This window comes from Neurospora hispaniola, assembly GCF_033458365.1.
Source record: "Neurospora hispaniola strain FGSC 10403 chromosome Unknown B0T23scaffold_3, whole genome shotgun sequence".
NCBI lineage: Eukaryota > Fungi > Ascomycota > Sordariomycetes > Sordariales > Sordariaceae > Neurospora > Neurospora hispaniola.
Window position 1 is genome coordinate 58,461 of NW_026944408.1, and position 12,643 is coordinate 71,103.

A 12,643-nucleotide genomic window follows, 5' to 3' on the forward strand; every position below is an offset into this window, starting at 1 on the left:
AACATGCCTCTCGACACAGAATGCTTAGGAGGAGGTTTGCGACAGTGACGACCGCGCGGGCATCACGTCTATTGCCTCAGATACTCGTCATTGGGGGGGGGGGGTCTACCGACAGCTCCACGTCTTCTGCTGCGCGAATGTTCATCTGCATACATCAAAGAATATGGCCTGGAGAGTGGAGGCGCGCTACGCCGTTTTTGGCTGCCCTGTCTTGTTACTGTAATCTCTCAATCTTTCTGCTATTGCCGTTAGCTGACCGATCTTGGTTATGTATGTTGCCGACCTGGCAGCTTTTACAGGCGTTATCCGGGCTTTGGACGGGAACAACGGATTACAGCCATCTCAAGTCCTGTCTACAGCTAAGACTATCCTTGCAGCAAGGGATGAGGAAAGCAAGAAAAAAAAAAAAAAAAAAAAAAAAAAAAAAAAAAAAAAAACGTCAAACGGATGAAACACTCCGGTCAGATTGTGTGTGTGTGTGTGCTGGGAGGTCAATCGATAACACCATCTCACAAGTACACCATGCCCGCGCCCCATGTTTAGGTCAGAGTTTTCTCTCATGGTCATGACTCAAACTAATCTCTACTGGAAGGTATCTTGGTAAGATGGTCCTTCATTTTACTGTTTGCAACAGGTACTGCCGGAGTTTGTTTCACTGCGGAAAGCGGGCGAAGTTGAGGCAGGGATCCAATGAATATAACCCAAGTGTCGTCTCGTCGCTCAATCTCTCGACTCACTATCGATCACGACATAAAACGGGAGTGTTCCGTGGCCTAGTACGGGAGATGATGGGCTATGCCTGACTGTCCAAGTGACTGATATCGACTCCTTTGAGCGGGTTGTCTTATCCCTTTGGATTTCAGATGAAGAGCGCGGAGGGGACGGTGCAGTCTCCGGCCCCAGTGCCATCAAAAACGCGGGATGCGAGATGCGAGTCCAGACCAGTCTGTGCTTGCACTCCCGCCTAGTCGCCCGAGCACGCCGGCATGTTTACTGGACAGTGTGGATCCAATCACCCCCAAGGCGAAACGTACAAGACAGGCTTCAACATGATATATCCTTGCCTCTCTTGAGCTTGGCTCTAAGCTATCGAACCGTCTGGTAGCCAGTGTAAGGACCTGGACGCTTCCTCCCGGAGTGTGTGCCGTTGGGAAACAGGTCGGCGCAGGGAACAGCTGGTGTCACTGGAGTGCAATGCATGTTCACGGATGCAGGTTGTTGCAGCTACCTTGCCTAGGTACCGCGTCTCCTCAATTCCATCTCATAAGACTATGGTCATATCTTTCACCCGTCTCCCTCATCCACCTCCTCACATCATATCACACAGTCTCGGAAGAGTCTCGCAATCTGTGCAAATCCGCCAAACTTGGCGAAACCAAAGACCATGCGGAATGTATCTGAAAGAGCTCGGGAGTGGCAGACCTTCAGGTACGTACCAGTTCTGAGACTCTCCAGTCTTTCTCCGCCATAGCGTCCCCCAAGCTGTGTACCACCCGTACCCAGGGGATCAGACGCATCATTGCGGTCGGACCAGTCATTCTGTCCAGCCTCCCTAGCGTGCCCTTAACCTTCCCCGCCTTGATATTGTGATGTTCAGTTGCTGACATTCTCTACAGATTCCTGTCGACAGTTCGGGATAGCCGTGCCGTGCCCGATCCGGCCCACACATCCCCGAACAAAAGCCGCCGGGCATCATCCGACACCGTTCTAACGGCACTTGCCCAGCTCGGTGTCCTTCAACTTTCGGCGCGACGAGGGGTCCTGTCTCTCTTTGATCACGATGTGCAACACATTGCTGCTGAAGCAACACCAACACTGCCGCTTCGACCTTACGCCCGTGATGAAATCACCCCTCTCCTTTTACGCGGGCGCGACATCTCCAGAAGCGAGGTTATTTGTGACAATGTCGTCCGTGAACAGAGACGGCATCCCGAGGACCTCATCGTCTTCGTGATACCCGACCTTCTGGCCGACCCGCGGTTTCATCACATCCCATCTCTCCTTGAGCAGGAAATCTATCCTCGGTTCTATGCAGGCGTTCCCATCTGCTCGCCTTCTGGTGTCGTCATAGGCTTGTTCTCGGTTTTTGACACAACCCCGCGGCAAAAGCTCGACGAGTTTGATATCGACTTTATGAAGGACCTTTCTCGGACAATCTCACGCCAATTGGAGTCCTACAGGAAGCAAGCGGTATTACTCCAGACCGAGCGTATCCTGAGAGGGGTGGTAAGCTATTCGGAGGGAAGGGACGACATTTCCGACCTATCGGAGTATCATGCAGAAAGAGACAACGTCGACCCGTGCCGGCGGGATACACGGGACACATATCTATTTGATCGCCATTGCGCATCTTACTTCCCACACAGCAACGGCTCGATAGATCCGCCAACGCATATCGGAGTATCTGAAGATGCCATAGATGGAACACTGAGCAGCAGCGAGTATGAGGCTGAACATCTCAGAAAGCTTTCCCTTCCCGACCACAGATCATTGGACTCGCGGTTGAAGGCGGGTGACACTCACAGCAGTGATAAACCAATGCCACCAGACACGCCAACCCAGGGAACGCTAGGCGCCGACGTTCGGCTGTCTGAGATCCAGAAGAGTTTCGCAAAGGCATCAAACATCATCCGACAATCTATGGATGCAGCCGGAGTAATCTTTCTGGATGCCAACACGAGCCCTTTCCATTGCTGGCAGGACGGTGATGCAAACACTACGTCAGATGTACATACCGGGGCAGCAAGCATCTCCTCCAACAAAGTCAACGGCGTTGCGAATTCTGAAATCGACATGGAAGTTAGACCGCACAAACGGCCCTGTGACATTCTTGGTTTCTCTGTGACACCAACGGGGACGCCCGACGGGACAACGATAGATCCCACGGGTCCCTTACGGCACCCCGGGCCTCACCGCAGCTGGCGGGTTCTCTCAGAGAGCTTCCTTCGCAAGCTCCTGCGACGTTATCCACGTGGGACTATCTGGGAATTTGACGCCGCAGGCAACTTCATCAGTGCATCGGAAGCCGTACCAATGCCATCTCCGCCCTCATCGACAAGCCCCTCATGTCCCTACTCTGACTCGGAAATCGACACCGCCGCCAAAAGACAACGACGTGGCCGGGCACGGAGAAAGAATGGTACATTAATGCGAAAGCCACGGAAGAGTGAGTGTGACACCATCCACGCGGCATTCCCCGAGGCTCGAGCAGTATCCTTCTTTCCCCTGTGGGGGACCCAGATGCAGCGCTGGTTCGCGGCCGGGCTGTCATGGACCAGAGAATCATTGCACACCCTCGCGCCGCAGGATGAACTTGGCCTGTTTAACGCGTTTGGCAAGAATGTCATGGCCGAGGTGGCCCGTATCGACGCGACGCTTGCCAACCAGGCCAAGTCAGACATGCTTGGATCCATTTCGCACGAGATGCTGTCGCCATTGCACGGCATCCTTGGCGCTGCGGAGCTTCTGCTTGATACCGACCTCAGCACTTCCCAGATGGAGCTCATCTGCCTTGTAGAGGCTTCGGTCAGGACACTGCTGGACACTGTCGACCATCTCCTAGACCACTCCAAAATCAACAGTCTAGTGGAGAACACCAAACTCTCCAATGCCCGACGAGGTATCTTCCAGTCGGACGACCTAGAGCACAGTGAAGGCCCTGATCTCAGTGGCCCACCAGAAACATCCAGGATGCGATTGCGGTCTGGCAGCCTAGCACCCAAACCCTGGCCATGGGAGCAACCGACCTTGACCCGCTTCTACGACGTAGACCTCGCCGTCATGCTGGAAGAAGTCGTCGAGTCCCTCTATGCGGGCTATTCCTTCCAGCGATGGTGCAACCAACGTGGCGCCGATCCAGGTGATGACAACGTCGCTATCCATCTGGACATCGACCCTACCGTCAATTGGTCTTACTACGCCCAACCCGGAGCATTGCGCCGCATCCTCATGAACTTATTCGGTAACGCACTAAAGTTCACTCACAAAGGATTCATCAATCTCTCTCTGACCGCTCAACCTATCCCATCCGAACCACGCCCTTCTTTCGCCTCCACAGACCTTGACGACGAAGCAGAAGACCCAGGCATCGAAACGGACAGCAAGCACTCCTCTTCCTACCCCAAATCCAAGACCGGGTGGAATGACCAGAACCACTCAAACGTGGTGCTCACCGTTTCGGACACAGGCAAGGGAATCACCCGACGCTTTCTCCGTGAAAAGGCCTTTTCTCCCTTTCAAAAGGAAGACAGTCTCACCCCTGGCCCTGGCCTTGGCCTTTCTATCGTGAAACAGATCGTCTGTGCCCTCAATGGGCGCGTCGTCATTGACTCTCGACCTGGCGAAGGGACGACAGTCAGAGTGATCATACCACTTCAGCATTCGAGCCCAGAAGCAACGAGTGAGGATAGGGACATAGTGGAGCATAGGGAGGCGCTGGGTGGGTTAAGGATTTGCTTACTTGGTTTCGATGGGCTGGGAGACGGTGATCCCGATGGAAATCAGTGGGGTGAGCCGGTCGGTGCAAAGGAGAGAAAAGTACTGAGGGGGAGGATCATGGAGAGGATGTGTAGGGATTGGCTTGGATCTCAGGTGGTGACGAACCCGGCGGAGGCGCAGATGACAATCTGTAGCGATCGGTTTGTGCTGGATATGTGCACAAAAGATGGTGCTGATGACAAGACTGGTGGGAGGGGGTTCGCATCGAAGACGTTGGCCGGCCCATTGGTGGTGGTGTGTGGGAATGAAGTTGTTGCGCAGAATCTGTCACTGGCTAGGGGGGAATCTGCTGCCGGAGGGAAAGGGGAGGCAAGCGTCATGGAGTTCATCGGGCAGCCGTGAGTTTTCTTTCCGGCCTCTATGGCCATGAGCAGATACTGACAGACGTCACAACAGGGTTGGGCCAAGGAAGCTGGCTAAGACACTGAGGAAGTGCCTCCAGCAGCATCCAGTCCCGCTGAAGGAAAGAGGTGGTGAACGAACCTCATCCGAGTCTAGCATCGATCTGGATGTTCTGCAGAGAAAGATGTCGGATCCGGAGGTCTTCCAGATCGCCAACAAGAAGTCGCGGTTCTTGCCTTATCTGGCAGATGATTTCGGGGATAACTTGTTTTCGACGAACCAGGGGACGGCGGCTGCTGCCACAAGGCCTCTGGTGCAGCGGACGTCCATGGGGAAGGATGGGAAGGAGGAAGGGGGAAAGATGGGGTATGCTCCAGTGTCCGACATGGAGGAAGGAGAAAAGGTGGAGGAAGCGGCAATCCCCGAACCGACGCTACTACAGAACATGAAGCAAGAAGAGACTTCCCTACCTCTATCAGCGCAGCAAAAGAACATCAAGATGCCGCTGACGAGGCCCCCGCTGCCACCACGGTACCATACTGGGAAAGAGAAAACGAACAGCATGGATTTCGGCTTCACTACTGTATCCATCTCCGAGGTGTCGTCGCCGTTCGACTCGATTATCTCGCCACCGGTCCTGACCAATGTCCCTGCTTCCCCCGAGGATGAACAGGTGTCGCCTATGTCGCATGCCACCAACACGATTCCTCCTTCCGGTACTATTGATGCAAGCACCAGCATCATCGGCAATGCTGGCCCTACAGGTGGGGCCATCGTTGGGGCTGCTGCCGCCCCCGCCACGAGCAACACAATGACAGGTACCGCGGCCGTTCCGGATGTGTCACTGCCGCCGAAACCGCCCGAGCTGCTCGAACCGTACGAAGCCCAGCGCCAGCAATCAATACTAATAACCTCACCTGTGCTCACGGGAGGGCAACCACCTGAACTTCATCTCGATACACGTCGCCTCTCAAAGGCATCTAATTTCTCTATCAACACAACCTCCTCCCCATCCCAACCTTCGCCCCCCTCTCAATCCCTGTCAAACTCGCCCTCTCAACCCCGTAAGATCTCTTCCAATTTCTCACCAAACCAGGAAGAAAAGGCCTGCCTCCTAGTAGACGACAACCCCATCAACCTTCACATCCTCGCCTCAGCAATGCGTAAGACGCATCGCCCCTATGCGACTGCCCGCAACGGACTGGAGGCAGTGGAGATCTACAAGGAGAACCCGGGACGGTACAAGTGGGTGTTGATGGACATCAGCATGCCGGTGATGGACGGGTTGGAGGCGACGAGGAAGATCAGGGAGTTTGAGAGGGAGTACCCTGTGCAAAGGAGCAGGAGCTTGGGAAGGAGTCTGAGCACTAAAAGGGGGAGTGTAGCAACCGAGGTGACGAATGCGGCAAGGGCTCGAGCTGGGAGTTTGGATTTTGTAGACATGCGTGATGTTGAAGTGCAGGCGGATGTCGAAGCCGGTGCCGTGAGTGGAGCTGGAAATGGGAAGCGAGTTATCCAGAAGAAGGCTGGACGGGCATCTCTCAATGGAATTGAGCTCGCGTCAGCTCCGCTCATGGATCAGGACAGGGGTGCGCCTACAGATGGGGATGCTCAAGTGGTACAGGACCTGAAAGCGGAAAATGTGCAGCAAGTCAACGGCGAAGAGAAGGGTGATGAAGGTGTTACAGGGCTAGAGGCGAACAGCACGGAAGGGGAACTTATCAATGGTCTGGAGCCCGCAACAGTCGTAGCGCTCACAGGAGTCACAAGCGGGACAATACAGAAGGATGCGCTGGCGAGCGGGGTGGATTTGTTTTTGACGAAGCCGGTTAGGATGAAGGATTTGGGGGCGATCTTGGGAGATGGTTGATCAGTTTTCTTGACGTGATATCTCTTACGGATGTACGGCCTAGCTCAAGCTGAGGGTGTGGCATGCACTGGCGTTGTCGGAGTTTTGTAGTATTAGCACAGGGAACAGCCCCGGAGGCTTAAGAAAGGGTGTCTGGCGTTCATCTGTAATACAATTTGTTCGCAATGTACTTCTATGTAAGCAGGCAGTGATGGTGGCTAGAGCCGGTTTGCGGTGCCTTGGAGATGCCACTTGGTTTGGTCCAGTATGACCGAGCCGTGGTTACTTGATCCATGTCAGCCCACCATTCTCTTCATCTCTTCTTCCTCTTGAACTACGACGAGTTGAGAATCTACCTTAAGGTATGAGACATTCCAGTCGGTCAACTACTGAAATAAGAAGTCAAAGAATGACGTGACCAATACAGTCACGAGGGTCAACCTATAATCTACAGCAGCAACACTCGATATTCAGTAGGTTAGCAGCACATTTCATAGGCCAACCGCAAATACTACTCTAGAGATGCTATCAACCTTGTCCCTATTTGTTTTGGCTCCCAAGATCTCGATATGGTGATGAGCTAGTAGTACCTAAACCTTTATTTAGTTGGCTGTGCCAAGCCCTCCTTCATCTCTCCTTTAAAGTTGGATGATCGACGGCTTTAAGTTTTGGCAAAGAGATCAGCATTGAAGTCATACTAACAACCTCTTGTCAAACTTCACTCGTTAACTGGACTGGCATTGGCTGGGTTGACGCCGAGTGAATCGTCGAAGCCCCTTCACAACCTCCGGTGGTGTTCCTTATTTGAGTTTTGCCAACGCCTGGCTTGAAGACTTGACTACCCCGCTCAGCCACGACTGCGAATGGAAGGAACCACAATAGGGCGTTAATTAGGTGACCCTGTATGGCTGGCTGGTCTTTTAGTAAGTTCATGTCCTTTAAGTATAATGATATGGATTTGAGACTGGAATCTGCCACAACGCAAATGAGGTGGAAATGTAGGAAGGAAGATTGGAAGAAGGATGAGAAAAGAAGGGAGGAAGCTGATAGCAAAGGCAAAAAGAAAGCTGGAAAAAAGTGTGCCCCCACGCGGGATTGAACCGCGGACCTCTTCATTACGTAGATGGCTAGTACGAGTGAAGCGCTCTACCACTGAGCTATACGGGCGTATAACTTGTTTGTTGGGGTTCCAGGTGAAGAGGGTACATATAAAGTAAAGGCGGACGAATTCCAGGGCAGCTTTCAATACATTCGTGCTCATAGTTGACGCCAAAACCTTGTCCCAGGCGCCGGGTCCCAAAGTGAGTTTCCATTCGCATGGTTACGATATATGCTGTATTTACTGGTGACAGTTTTGGATGTACTTACGAGTCCCTGTCGCCTTAGTGTCTAGGACCCTAGGTGCTTCATGCACGTTATATTACGCTCGGAAGCCCAGAACCCGATTTAAAAAGGACCTGAAACTACAATCATCAAGAGCTGGACTTACGGAAGGCTTGTTGACCGCATGTTCACATACATGGGGAGAGGTAGCCACGGGAAGCATTAGCATAACGCCGTCACAAATACTACGAGACTCCGTATTTGCCGTAACATGGAAATATGCGCCTTTGACAATGAATTGTGCGATGCCTGTATTTGCATTATGTCGATCACTTGGTATTATGTATAAAGCTCTGTACAGAAATTGAGGCTTCTTCCTCCGCTCTCCTGAAATCATAGTGCTTACAAAATGTGTAACAGCGCTGTGGATGGCGCTTGTTTCGAGCGACAGCCTTGTTATTGACAAGGCTGATATCCAAATGTGGGTCTGAGATCCAAAATGGGACGGAACATGGACCTTGAGGCAAGATAGATTTCGTTCGGACTAAATTTCCTGTAAATAAGTATCTACGAATTAAGCGCTAAAAGTTCCCCTTGATAATCCCCATCATCAATTTCCACACTTGATAGCAATCTAAGCATAAACTGCCAAAGCACGCAGCTGGGCTCGCCAAGATTGATTTCTTAATGGCTTCGCTATCCGTTCGTTGTCGTGTTTCGTCAGGCTTTTAGCTTCCCTTTCTCGTTGTCTCTTTTCTCATGTTGCTGTTTTTCTCTACCAGACACAAGCGAGGGCATATTCGGTACCTCTAGGTAACTGTTGTGGTCAAGGCCGACAGCCGAAACATCCGTTGCACCGTGCCGATCAATATGTGGGATGCCTTTGACAAAGAGAAGGACATACCTACCTAGAGGTAACAATTGGAATATACCTAGATTGGCGAGCAGTTGGAAAACACGAGAATGGAGTAGAGTGCAGGCGTAGGGACTAACTTGCTGAGCCAAGCCAAAGATCAGTGCATCCACCATTTCCATCTTGCCTGCGCGCTGTTCTCACTCCATCCCCTCAAACTTCTTGTCCACTATAGTTATCCAGCTCACTCGTCGTCGGGTCCCAACACACCGGGCTGTACTCCTCCGTCTCCAGCGCCTTCACCTCCTCCTCGCTCAGCTCAAAGTCATATACATCCGCGTTCTCCTTGATCCTCTCCGACCTCACACTCTTCGGCAGCGGCACGTACCCCTTCTGGAAACTCCACCTCACAAGCACTTGCGCCTCGGTCTTTCCATACTTCTCGGCCAGGCTCTTCAACCCGGGCTCACCGAACCTCTCCCCCCTTACGATGGGCGCATACGCTTCAACGACAACGTTGCGTTTGCGACACCACTCAACGATATCTTTGCGAGGACACCAAGGATGAACCTCCCACTGCCCTACACTTAACACTCCTCCCTTGCCAGGCCCGCCCCGTTCCTTTTCCAGCTCTTTGATATGCTGCTCGAGTTCGTCGAGGTGGTGCACACCGTAGTTGGAGACACCAATGGAGCGGATCTTCCCTTCTTCAACAGCTTCGACGAGCGCTAGCCAGGCACCCTTTCTGTGGACAGACCCGCCGTAGGGAGCATGCAGGAGCATGAGGTCAATATACTCTAGGCCCGTTTTGGTAAGGGATTCGGAGATGATACGCTTCGCGGCGTTGTACGAAATGTGTTTGGGGCCGACTTTGGAGGTAAAGAAGATTTCGGAGCGGGGGATGGTGGAGCGGAGGATGGCAGCGCCGCAACCAGCTTCGTTGCGGTAGGCAGAGGCGGAGTCGACCTGCAAAGGGAAAGCAAGTTAGTAAGACAAAAGGGGAAAGGGCAGAAGAGGGAAGGAAGTTGGGACGAACATGACGGTAGCCGACTTTGAAGGCTTCCTGGACGATTTTGTCTACTTGATCGGCGGGACTGGAGTGATATTTAGAATTACAGGAAGCTCTAGTTGTAAGCGGAATGGCCAAAGGGTCTTACGTTTGGTAGACCTGCAAAGTGAGGAAGGCGTTAGTCGCAATGAAGCGTTGATAAGAAGGGGGCTCAGTGTGAGATGCACGCGAGCGGCGGTCACTCGGGTATCACGCACTCCGAAACCCAGTTGGGGGATCTCATATCCGCTGTTTAGCTTGATCTTGTCGTTGATGCCGAGTTTCGACATTTTGTCTGGTTGCCTTGGCGTTGTTCAGAAAGACAAAATCGCGTGTCGCTGTGATGAACAGCGGAAGTGCAGTCGCGAAGCGGGGAGCGATGACGTGCGATGAGGCCGACCCGACGATGACAAATCTTCGCTGTTATGTGTAAACGAATATGCTTTAGTGCTTAAAAGCGTAGAGGTAGGTTGGGACTTCAACCATACCTACCTAAGTAGGGCAATTACCGAGCTACTACAGTCCTTCTAAGCCGAATTTCCATAGTGGAAAACCGGCATGTTGTTACCTCTATCCACCGATATCGCCATCGGCCGTTGTAACGAATATAAACAAACATTTTTCATGAGCAAGCGAAGCAACAACCCGTGAAGGCCAAGATGGGTAGTTGTGAAGAATCTTTCTTTGACGCTGCACTTCCTTACTACCTTGTACACACCCACGAGCTCGACGTCTCAACGGAGGGCCAATACTCCATTCACTCTCGCTCTCATGCATCCCCCTCCCATCTTCCCGTCCCAGCCTACTTGGCCGGCTCAACACTTTGCGGGTAGTAGAAAACCTCGTTCGGATCGTACTGCGCCTTCACCTTCTGCAGCCTGCTAAGGCTACTACGGTAATAGTTCCCCACGGCCTCGGCCCTCTTCATCGTGGGATCCGCGTAGTTAATGTACATTCCCCACTGCTCCTGTTTCATGTTGTCCGTGAAGCTCTTCACCCATCCATCTAGGAAGCTGAATCCGTTGCTGGGATAGCTTCCAAAGATCACACGATCATAGAGCTCATAAAGAAAGAGGTATTCCGGGGCGCGATAGGCGTAAGAGCTCGTGTAGTTGGCGGAATTGGTGGTGGAGGAGGTGATGGCGGACTTGGGACCGCCGTGCATGTCGATGATGATGAACCAGTCGCGCGAGACGCGCTTGGCGGTGTTGATCCAGTAGTTGGCGACGGAGTTCAGAGCCGCGGAAGGGAGGGCGGTGGTAACGAGCGATTTGGAGTAGAAGGTTTCGACCTGGCAAAAGATTAGTTGCTGGAGGAGGAAGAAAGGAAGGAGAGGGAACCTACGGTGTTGTAAGGATGCGTAACGTCCACCGTGCCGCCATATGTATAATAAGTAAACGCTCCCATCCAGTCGTACTGCTGCGCATTGCTCAAGCTCGCTCCCAGAGTGCTCAACAGGGGCTGCACAGCCGTCCTCAGCGCCGAGCTACTCCCGTGATACAAGCCCTGAAGTTGCGTCTGACTCGGCGAGCCGAAGACCCTCATGTTCATCTCCTTCGGCATATTGCCAGCCGCCAACCAGTCCTGGAGTTTCCCCCAGCCGGATGCAATCGACGACGCTGAGTTCCAGGGCAAGTTAATCTGAAAAGCCGTTACTTGCGAGGGCGCAGCGAAGGTGTTGAACTTGAAGGAAGCCACGATGCCAAAGTTGGACCCAGCGCCACGCAAAGCCCAGAAGAGGTCCGGGTTCTCGGTTGGCGATGCGGTAACTACAGTACTGTTGGCGAGGACGACTGTGGCGGCGGCGATCCAGTCTGCTGCAAGACCGTAGGTGTGCGAGGAAAAGCCGAAGCCGCCATGGAGGGAGTGGCCTCCTACCCCGACTCTGTTTCCCTCCTAGGTATTTAGCAACGGCCGGGCCAAGAAGCAGGGGTACACGAGACGAAAACGTACCCAGGACAAGTCCCATGCGAGAAAGCTCTTTGGCCCTGTTTATACAGCTCCGTCGCCACATGCCCCAGTCTCGCTCCCGCTTGAACATCTGCGATATTCGTCGTCGAATCCAGCGTCACCTTCGACATGCGATCCAACTCCACGACCAGATGCCCGTTCTCTCCGCCCAGACCAAACGAAGCATAACTGTGCCCTCCTGACTTGGGGGTAACTTTAATTCCCAGCTTGGCGGCACAGGAGACGGCACCTTGGATGTGTTCAATGGTGGTAGGGACCGCGATGGCTACTGGCGTGTAGGGCAGGCGCTGGTTGAAAGGGTTGACGTCGGCACGCCAGTCGGAGGAGCCTTGAGCATCGGCTGGGACGCCGGCAGATTTGAGGCAGTCGTCGATGGCGGCACGCTTGTTGAGTGGAGAGGTTAGGGGGTTGGCGAGGATGGGGGCCGCCGTGGCAGTGAGCAGGGTGAGTGGAAGCCACATGATGGACGAGGTACTGAATCAGAGTAAAAACCTATTTAGTGGGATGGGACGACCAAGTTTGAAGCCTGGCGATGTACGGAAGGCAGCTCACTAGGGATGATATAGCTTGGTGAGTGCTTCATCTTGTCGAACCGGTCACAAAGATATTGGCCTATCGGAGCTGTTTCTGTTCTTTCCCGTTTTGGCACACAGGAGACGTTAAGGAATGGGATGAACATCAGGCCCTTCCAGCTTCCACGGCTGGACTTAATGAAGTGCGGGGGTTATAACGCAAGAACCACGGCATCAAGCTCCCCGAA

The 12,643-nt window shown here is 53.1% G+C and overlaps 3 protein-coding genes and 1 non-coding gene across 4 annotated transcripts; 1 reads left to right on the top strand and 3 right to left on the bottom strand.

Moving 5' to 3' along the window:
• Nucleotides 1-1,094: 1,094 nt before the first annotated feature.
• Nucleotides 1,095-6,729, top strand: B0T23DRAFT_101903 (uncharacterized protein). Its single transcript, XM_062831706.1, has 3 exons — nucleotides 1,095-1,428; nucleotides 1,617-4,835; nucleotides 4,894-6,729. The coding sequence occupies exons 1-3, from the start codon at nucleotides 1,385-1,387 to the stop codon at nucleotides 6,707-6,709; spliced, it is 5,079 nt and encodes a 1,692-aa protein (XP_062693540.1). The 5' UTR covers nucleotides 1,095-1,384; the 3' UTR covers nucleotides 6,710-6,729.
• Nucleotides 6,730-7,768: 1,039 nt separating this feature from the next.
• On the bottom strand, nucleotides 7,769-7,855 carry B0T23DRAFT_t160. Its single transcript has one exon. It is a non-coding gene; the product is annotated as a tRNA-Thr (tRNA).
• A 748-nt stretch (nucleotides 7,856-8,603) lies between these two features.
• B0T23DRAFT_375904 (NADP-dependent oxidoreductase domain-containing protein) lies at nucleotides 8,604-10,269 on the bottom strand. The gene is made up of 4 exons (XM_062836914.1): nucleotides 10,131-10,269; nucleotides 10,022-10,032; nucleotides 9,901-9,958; nucleotides 8,604-9,830 (listed from the first exon to the last, which is right to left on the bottom strand). The coding sequence occupies exons 1-4, from the start codon at nucleotides 10,200-10,202 to the stop codon at nucleotides 9,078-9,080; spliced, it is 894 nt and encodes a 297-aa protein (XP_062693541.1). The 5' UTR covers nucleotides 10,203-10,269; the 3' UTR covers nucleotides 8,604-9,077.
• A 445-nt stretch (nucleotides 10,270-10,714) lies between these two features.
• Nucleotides 10,715-12,344, bottom strand: B0T23DRAFT_314678 (uncharacterized protein; the record flags this gene model as incomplete). Its single annotated transcript, XM_062834820.1, has 3 exons — nucleotides 10,715-11,203; nucleotides 11,257-11,808; nucleotides 11,856-12,344. The coding sequence occupies 3 exons, from the start codon at nucleotides 12,342-12,344 to the stop codon at nucleotides 10,715-10,717; spliced, it is 1,530 nt and encodes a 509-aa protein (XP_062693542.1).
• Between the last annotated feature and the right edge of the window lie 299 nt (nucleotides 12,345-12,643).

Coding starts and splice junctions, on each gene's coding strand:
- B0T23DRAFT_375904 (XM_062836914.1), bottom strand. CDS start 10,202: ATGTCGAAACTCGGCATCAACGACAAGATCAAGCTAAACAGCGGATAT. Junction 9,831..9,900: donor TCAAAGTCGGCTACCGTCAT/GTTCGTCCCAAC, acceptor TTCCCTTTGCAG/GTCGACTCCGCCTCTGCCTA.
- B0T23DRAFT_101903 (XM_062831706.1), top strand. CDS start 1,385: ATGCGGAATGTATCTGAAAGAGCTCGGGAGTGGCAGACCTTCAG. Junction 1,429..1,616: donor CGGGAGTGGCAGACCTTCAG/GTACGTACCAGT, acceptor CATTCTCTACAG/ATTCCTGTCGACAGTTCGGG. Junction 4,836..4,893: donor ATGGAGTTCATCGGGCAGCC/GTGAGTTTTCTT, acceptor ACGTCACAACAG/GGTTGGGCCAAGGAAGCTGG.